Genomic DNA, 9,780 nt, shown 5'->3' with positions numbered 1-9,780 from the left:
CTAAATTTTGGTTCATATCGAGAAGGGCTTACCATCATTGTTTTTATATACATATTTTGTTCTAATACATAATATATGGACAAAGTGATGGATGAGTAGAATTTTATTTTTAATTTTCCGTGAGTGTTCGTGAGAGTTTTAACCTTCCGAAGTTAATCATAAACAATTATAACATAGAACCAAAGTGAAGTTACGTTTTAACATTATGTTGGTGGTATTGCTATTGACATACGTTAACACATAAGCATAGACATTGCATTTTTTTCGTTTCGTTTCAGTTTGAAAAGAATATGGCCGTGTTAGGGCCGTGTGTGAGTGTAAATATGAATGGGCACAATAATATTCATAGCCAGCTAACAAAATCTCTAGAAAGAATTTTAGAAGATGCTTACTTAAGTGGTGAATTAAAACTTAGTGGACGCAAGTTGAGGGAGTTTCCGAAACCAGTGAAATATGACTTGAGTGATACAGTTATTGCAGGTAAGTTTTATAAATAAATCGTGTTGCATTTCTATCCATTTTACATGTTATTACTCTAATTTTAGCGGTTTAAAAGTGCAGAGTGTGTGTAGATAGCTTTAATACAGTTTTCCCCAGAACTTTGATTTGCCGGCGTTATACCTATATCGCGTCCTCAGTGTTGTCAAATCGATCGAAATATGACGATAACACGATAAACATTTTTCGAGGAACTCAATCGTACTGGTAATTAAGTAGATACTCATACTTTTAAACTTTGGTACATTGCCTTGAAATAAATACATTTTCTCACAATAAAAGTTTCAAAGTTACCTACACATTTAACCTGTTCAACGTGATCCACAAAACAAACTCAAGCTACATTCCAATCACATACCTACATAGTCCAAATGTACAGAAATTAATTTTATTTCTGAATTCATTATTTCACTGTGTTAAAGACATGAAAAACTAACTAGTATAATATACATGTATCTTTATAACTTTTTCTTATTTATAGTCTGTTATAATTGTAACAAAGTAAAAATCTGACCATTTAGCAAGATCTCTCATACCATTTACCGTGGGGGGCACCATTTACATTTGTTTGATTGGGGTGTTGGTTGGAATGAGACATGGGGGTGTCAGAAACATAACTAATACATCATAAAATAGTTTTCTATGTTGCCTAAGTTATTTTAATGAGGCAGTCTAGTTAGTTCTTAGTCCAACATTGATTTTAGAATATTTTACCTAATTGGGATTAGATATTTGCATGTTGTATTTGTATAATGTGAAAATGGTTTGAGAGCAAATAGCAAAAAGAATTTATATTCTTTATTTTCTATCTTTTTTCATATCTGAATGAAGAAAATCACATAATACCTATTGTCTATACTAATGTTAGAATGAGGATATGCTGATGTCTATATTAATATATACATTATACTACTCACTGATCTATATTTTGCTTATATCATTCACTGCAGTAGTGTAATTTTCTAAATTATATTTATAAAGGTAATGTTACCTAGATATTGTGTTTTTGTGCAGAACTCTAATATCCAATAGATATTTGACTGAATTCATGTGAAGGCACATCCATATTACTACCTACTAACCATAGTATTTTCGTTTGTAATGAATAAATTTAAAACTACTAAAATTGGCACAGAGACAGAGGAAACCTTCAGTAACACAGGCTAATTTCTAATTACAGTTTTACTTGAACATAAAACACAGCTACGTCTGGGGATTTCACCAAATCTCTTATATTATATTGAACATTTTTCATCTAGTTTCAGTTTTATAAGAAATCCATCGCTTCCAGTCAACAGTCATATCATTCTTTATTATTGTCATGCACTTTACTGTCACCCAAATAGAACACCAACACATTTAGGCTATAATATATGACATTTCAAACTAACATTTAGGCAAAAATACCAAATGTGGTACAGTGAACTCCATATCTGATTTTATGAGCGCGGATGGCGCCAACATTAACTGACGTCTCTTCTAAATGTGTTTATTTCTGCGTTTCGCCTCTTGAGTGGGCGATAGACTTGCAACTAAATAGCTGCCGTGTGCTTTCGTCACTGGTAGAGTAGGTACTTTGGTATGAATTACTGCTTCCATGGTAGTCTGAAAACGAATGAAACATAGAATGTGCCAGCAGCTACTCCTCCCGATCATATTGTAAAAGTCAATCAAGGATCACAATTCCTTTCTATATGGTACTGTGGCTGTAATTAGTGATGGTAAATATTTCTCAATATCTTTTCATTAATTTTATAGAACGCGTCTGGGAAAGCCCAACCATTTTGTTGTATCTATGTAGATGTGGTGTATTGTAAACATGTAGGATAACATTTTTTTAGAATCATGTAGATTTCTGGATTATTTTAATTAGGTAGTTGTTAGTTGTTCAATAACATCTTTGCTAAAGTTGCATTGCATATGAAAATAAAAGCATAACCACGTGAAGATGAATGAAACCAGTTTTAGATGTTCCGTTTATATTTCAAATAACGCGTGGGTAGGTATAGTAAGATGCCGGCTATACACTATCGACAAAAAGTTCGTCAAACTTTGGCAGATTTGACATACATTGCTGGATTTTCCATGCGGTGAATAAAGCTCTCAACAAACTACCTACGCAATTTTTATCCGTATGTACGTTACGTAGCCGGCATTAGACTGTTATAGACTGACGATGTAACCATGTAGAAAAATCGAAACAATACACAAAATCATTTGAAATGTCCTTTTAACGCTTTTATGCGTCATAATATCTCTTTCAGCAGACTTGCAAGCGTTCTATTCTACACGCTAGCAACACAAGCATCGTAAACGTAAATGCTCAAGTGTTCTAATACAAGTGGTAACCGTTCAAAGAGCTCGTTATTAGAATGTAATCGCTTGCCAAGTCGATGCTATCTTACTGGTTGCTTAGAAATCCTTAGAATGCTTGTTAAGTAAGCTCATTATCAGATAATTGAACAAATTTACTTATGATGTGCGTGAAAATTACTAAATAGGTTATAAAGAAAACTATAGGATTATATATGTAGGCATCGATGACTACAGAACGGTCGTCGCAATACCTACAAGTCATATATCAAACCCAACTTCTATCTATGGCTATGTCTGAATTCACAAGACCACTTTTACATGTCAGATTTTTGGTCGATTCATCTGTCAGCACCATGTCAATCACGCTTAAACCCACAGATCCATCTTTCCTTGCCATTTGTTCGCTTTACGACATAAATTCACACATTTCTACACACTCAAAACTCAAGTGTACTGAAAAGATTTTGTACCTAGTCATATCTTCGTATATATCGTTTCTTTAAATAGACATTAGGTAGGGTACCTAGATGAATTTTGATTTAACATGCTGATAGAAAATTGTTAGTAATGTAATGTATTTTTTATTATTGAAAACAATTTCGAGACGCCAAATCCCTTGTGATGACAAAATAAATGAACTATATAGCTTATGTCTGCAGCTTCGCGCGCGTGGAACTTCCATAGCATATGTTCTTTTTCCCGGGATGAAAAGTAGCTTAGGTATAATGTCCTCCGTGGAAATATGTATGAGAAAATTAAATAAGATTGGTTGAGTAGATAAGCGTGAAGCGGTTACAAATAAACCAAAAATTACTTTGGCATTTATAATTATTGGTTAGGATTTACAGTAAGCTCTAAGCTTGAATCGTGGTCGTGTTTACGACGGAAAAATACATACACACAAGCTCGCACAACACATTCAGAATCTATAAACCATCCACGTTCCCTTTTCCAATACTATTCCACCACAAACAATACATTGTAGAGAATACCCGCTCCAGATAAATTGACGGACGATACCGTTGAAGCTTGCATCGCGGAAATGCATTTGTATTGATCGATGAACCAGAACTAAACTATCCCATTGCCCATAAATACTGATTCTTAACCGTGTGAATACCGTCTCCATTGTTTTTATGTTTCTTGGCGATTATGTAATTAGTAGAAATGCTGTTATGATTATCAAGGTCTGTATTAGACCTTTTTGAATAATACGTTCTTTTCTTATAAAAACGAATAAAAGTAAAAAACAAAAATGCACTACTTAACACTATGCAAAAAGAGACCAATGTGTTGCGTCTATCTGTCTTATGAACTCGCGTTGAACTTAAAAAGTACTGGACAGATTTTTGTACGGTTTTCAGTAATAGATAGTGTGTTTCCCGAGGTAGGTTTAGGTGAATAATCCTATCTAATATTATGCGAAAATAACTTGGTTTGTTACCGCTTCAAGCTTTATCTACTCAACCAATCTTCTTGAAATTTTGCATGTAGATGTAGTTTGAAGTAAAGAGAGAAGGACAGTGGGTGTACCTTTTAATTGACCTGGAAAATATATTTTCCAGTGGAAAATTCACGCGGGTGAAGCCGCGGGCTAAAGCTAGTTTATTATAGTTTTCACCGAGCAAAGTTGGGACGGGTCGCTAGATTGTTTATAAACGTCGAAAGCTGAATTTTCTCGTGAAATGGACCCGATGAAAGTTCCAATTAGATGACTCAACTCCTTATCGGACGATCTAAATGAGAAACCTATTAAAGTAGTATTGGCTAGACATGCTGACTTATTTACTTTTTACAAGCTTAATTATTTAACTTGCAATGTAACCTATATGTTTCTTCCGGTGGAATCTTGCTACTCAATTTTGAAGCAGATTGAGCTGAAATTTTGTAATATATGTATTGTAATAGGTTTGGATAACAATATATTATTATTATAAGTGTGATTTGTTGATTCACTCAAGATCAGCTCCAGACGAGGCAACTCTACGGTCTTTGCACCAACATTTTTTTTTTCGGACAAGATCTCATTGATGAATTCTCATTGATGATTGGAAATGACATTTTTGTAGTTATATAGAGAACTAAAATAAGTTCTCTAAAACTAAAATAAATTAAACAGCTACTCGAAGTTGAATCGGATTAAACGCAATCATGTCATATAACTACTGCTCCCTCGTAACAGCGGAATCTATCCAGGACTCACTATTTCCAACAAAGTTTATTCATTAGTGGCTTGTTAAAGCAGAACTCTGAACCGTGTCTGAGCTAACAGCAAAACAATAATGGCGACAGGTGCACAAGCGCACTCTAGCGGCACATATACCGGATACACGGGCGCGATAACACCCACCAGCCAATTCCACTCGACTGCTCGTAAACCGTGAAAAGGCAGAAAACATTGACTCTTATTACCTTATCGACAAAACACACAATCAACACGAAAAACAGCGATTGATATCTAAAAGAAACCGTTTTCAAAACACAGGACTAGAGGGAGACAGACGTGAGACCAAAACATCCCATTGAAATGGTGACAGCTATCGTGCAGGTAAAGCCAGTTTTGTATCGACGTGTATGTGGGCGTTGGAAAAAAAGTAAACAATCCGGGATGAGAAATGATGTGCTTATCATTCATCAAGTTAAATTGAGTGGATCTAACCTTTTCCAAGAGACGTAACTTGTAACCTTCGAGTATTTAAAGCTGCAAGGATTTATTGTCGGCGATAACCCTTTAATTTTCCACCTGATCGCTCCGTTTGTCAAATTAACGCTGGTTTGAAGATTAAACAATCTGTTTATTACTAGAATATTCATGGATCTAATTTGGGTAAAGCAAAGGCAACGGTGGCATACGTTTGGCGATGTTGGTTTTACAATACGTCATTCTTATTCGACTACCATACGAGTTGTTGCTCAGAATATTAATTCAGTTTATGCGAACAATGATATGGCCTCCCAGCTCGTATGGCTGGCAAAGGATCGTGCATTACTTCTTCATTGTCTTGGATAGCTTTATGTTGAAATAAATTTGTATGGGAGAGACGCGCTTCCTCTACGGCGAATTCGTCTGGTCGTGTCGTATCGTTTACATTGGACAACGTTCCCTTGGAATTAAAATTAATTGTATTACAATCTACTACAACTGCACATACTTCATATATGGTCTAAAACCTAAATAAAACCCATAATAGATTTACACCTAAACCTTTCTGAAGAGTCGCACGCACTATCTATTGGTGAAAATCGTATAAAAATCCGTCCGGTAGATTTGGGAATTATATATATATATATTGTGTTCACACAGACAGACGCGACAGGGTGACTTCTTTTTATAATGTAACGATTGGAAAGCATACACCAGTAAATATAGCATAAGAGAAATTTATTGTGCATTTATCAACGTTATCAACAATATAAGAAGCTAAAGCTTTCATTGTGTAAGTACACGCTAACTTAACGACAACGATCTCACGCAAATCCACTTTCTAACAAACAAGTGCAACCACAGTACGTGGGAAGTGCATTAATTCAATTAACAGGATTGAATTAGCAGATCGATGCACACAGATCTGCGTATGCGCAAATGTTGAGGCATACCGTCAAGGAGTATAAAATCAAGTGGAATTTGCTTTAAATTCGTAAAGATCACATAAATTCATCTAACACTTTTGAAATGTATATTATTGCTTTTTGAGTTTGCTGGCCTCTTCCTGGAATTTTTCTGTTTAAATCAGACGTTATATACCTATTTGATTATAGTCTCCATTTGGTTTTAAGATCGTGGTTTAGGTTTATCGCTCAATACAGAAACACAAAGAGCTTTTATCAAGGCACATGCCTTGGAAGCTATTGAGTTGGAACTTGCGTTAATAACGTAGGCAATGAGATCATCGGAATATGTTATGAGAATGTTTCTGTAGTACATTCTCATAACAACATGTTCCTTAAATTAAATGTAACTTCGCCGTTATTACTCTACTATTACAGGTCCATGTACTGACTTCACACTTTTGGTAACAATTTAGCCTAATATTTAAGGAAATTCTTGTGGATTAATATAAGATGTCACTATGTAAGAAGACTCGGTGCTACCTTTGGTGTTATTAGAATTATTGGTTACTTTAACGTTTTAGGAGTGAAGCCTATGCCCAGTAATGGGGCTCTTCATTGGCTTAAAATGGAAAGTTACAATATGAAATTTCCCAATTTTTTTTTTCTAGAAACCTAATTGAATTTGTTAAGTAACCGCCAGTTTTATGTGTAACATATTAAAGTTAATTGTTTTGTGGACCAGTTCAAGAAAACCTGACTTTGCATAATTATGTTTTCGATGTTATCTTATTCAATTATGCCTTTATGTTTACTTATAGATCTTCCATGAGTGCGATATATTGTTTAAATATTGCGTTGTCGAGTCATGGTTTCTAGTGAAAATATTCTCTTTGTGAAAATCTTTTGCGTTATATAATATACATATATCGCGGTCAGCAAAAATAATCGCAATTATTCCCTGACTCAACCTTCACTTCCAATCAACACCACCCTATTTCTCCCTCAATGCGCCCTTTGCTGCACCAAGCTGCAGCTGCATAACCACTGACCCACATCGCAGGCGCTAACTCGACTGTTTCGATACTTAACACTGCTTCCATCCAAAGGGCTGGTTACTCGAATATGATTATTTTTTAGGCGCTTTACATTATCTGTATTTTTTTTTTCGCTAAGAATGAAAAGAAACCTTCACAAGGTCAAATTTCCTAATAAATGCTTTGATTTTGCACAGATTGTGCAGGTTAATTCAAGATACTGTTGACTGTAATGTTCTGTGGATAGATTCCACCTAGAATAATGATTAAAATTCCAGCACACCATTCTCTACATACATTATTGTAAACTAAGTACCGGCCACGTTGGATCGGCCTACTAATCGTACTAAATGAGATAATACAGCCGACAACCCTAACGGTATTCCAAGCTTTCTATACTACCTCGGCCTATCAATAGCGTGCAGATAACTCGATGAGGCGTCGACATCGGCTTTTAAAGTTGTTCCTCCACCAATTTTACTCAAACTTGACACTTAATAAGAGCATGTGGCACACATATTTGTAGGATTCGTGACGAGCCGATTGCTCTGCCTTTATTTACGCTATATAAGATAGGAAAAAAATATTTGCGTAAACAGTAGTGACATAATGAACATTACTTTTTCCAATTATGACATTATTCCAAAGGTGACTTCAGTTAAATTATAACAAGAACAACCTTTTAGACACTTTTTCAAACTTAAAACTCGAACACTGAATCGAATTAGCTTCAGTTCAAGCACAAATTACCTTAATATAGCAATAGTATAGTTGAAGTAGAAGACATTTTATATATGTACTTACTTGGAATCAATATGCAAGTCTGATATTGATTTACTGTTTCAAATAAAACTATTCAACAAAGCTTTGAAGTCAGTGTCTTACATAACTCAATTTTATGTCCTTCTCGATCCCTCGTACGCCCCTTCCTCATTTACGACGCTTAATTGTGTTAACGTGCCATAAAATTGTTAACCAATGAGTAGGGTTGTTTTATATGCACTTTCTTCACCTGTCTTGTTAGATAATCTGGGCCTTCCACCTGTGTAAACATTGTGTTGAATGTTTTTGCTTTATGCTGTAGACAAGAGCTGATTAAACAATATGATTTCACGACAATTTTGTTGTAAATAGAGAACAAACTTTCCACTCAAGGTTTATTAAAATCTTTAAACTTAGTTTTTACTTATGAAATTCTTGATGATTGACGTTTGACGTGTAAATAAAACATAATTATATATAAAAGATATGATGTATGATGTTAATGAGATGGGAAATTGAAGCTTTGCCAACGATTTCATTGCCAAGATAAATATTTATCTTTTCAGCTTACTTTAAATGTTTTATAGAGAAAACTGTGCGAATATTTTCAAACATAGGTCTTAAATTCTGGTAGGGCAACTAGTTGCGCAATATCTATTGTGCATAGGACATTTTGCTCGGCTGAACTTTAAATGGTCTGTGACTTTAACGTAACCCTTTGAATTGAGAAAGTCTTCTCAACATAAATTATCGCCAAACAGCCAAACTGAAGATAATGTTGCAACTTGAAGATCTCAAAATGTTGCCATATTATTATTTCTAGAACTATTTTAATATGGTGTCGTAACTTGCCTAAATGTATGACGGTATTTGTTCTTTGTGTTGAGTCCGTTTCATTCATTACATGTCCATAATCGTGATGGTAACCGGAGGTCATACTTATTATTAAATATTCAACAGCGTGTCTTTTATATATTTACAAATGTCTCTATATAATTTATCAGCTTCTGAGATAAAGAGTCTCGATGTCATAAACTTAATACGAATTTAATGTGTGTCCTCAATTCACCAATAGCTCTTTAACTCTTTTATAGAACTTATATTGGTATGGAAGAGTTTGTTTGATGACTTTTTAATGGTTTGAATTCTGATCTTATCTTATTTTTATGTATCCTAACTTTTGAAGCAAATTGATTAGCAATTTGGCTTTTGGTTGGTTTACAAAATAATTGCTTATTCGATCGATACTCTTATGATACTTGCTAGATAGATATATGTGTGACTGAAATCGAACACTAGTGTTAGCAATAACACATTCGAAAAGAAGAAGAATTGGAATTAGATCTCGTACCGAACAACATTCAGTTCAACGTTAAAATCGATCAAAATATATTTTCTCTTATCCCAATAGTATTTCACATATAATGCGATAATCATAACTCATTCCCCTCAAAAGCATCATCTCGAAAATAATGTTTACCAGCCTTAAATATAGTACAACAAATATGTTGTTGCTTAAAAGAAATCCTCGAAAATTTGTTGTATCATTTGTGAGAAATAAAAAATATATTTATATTTTTACTAAAATGATTCTAGTCTGTTAACCCTGCTGTCGTCG

The 9,780-nt window shown here is 34.3% G+C and overlaps 1 protein-coding gene across 3 annotated transcripts in view; it reads left to right on the top strand.

The window, feature by feature from the left end:
• The first annotated feature begins 278 nt into the window (after positions 1-278).
• The window catches only part of Lrch (Leucine-rich-repeats and calponin homology domain protein), a 48,847-nt gene continuing 39,345 nt past the window's right edge, over positions 279-9,780 (top strand). For all 3 annotated transcript variants that reach the window (XM_053760386.1, XM_053760295.1, XM_053760211.1), the window contains exon 1: positions 279-480. In XM_053760386.1, the coding sequence (XP_053616361.1) occupies positions 291-480 (190 nt within the window). In that variant the 5' untranslated portion in view covers positions 279-290. The remainder of the gene's footprint in view (positions 481-9,780) is intronic.

This window comes from Plodia interpunctella, chromosome 1 (assembly GCF_027563975.2).
Source record: "Plodia interpunctella isolate USDA-ARS_2022_Savannah chromosome 1, ilPloInte3.2, whole genome shotgun sequence".
Taxonomy (NCBI): Eukaryota; Metazoa; Arthropoda; class Insecta; order Lepidoptera; family Pyralidae; genus Plodia; species Plodia interpunctella.
Note: the sequence above shows the minus strand (reverse complement) of the source record. Positions and strands in the feature narration are given on the sequence as shown.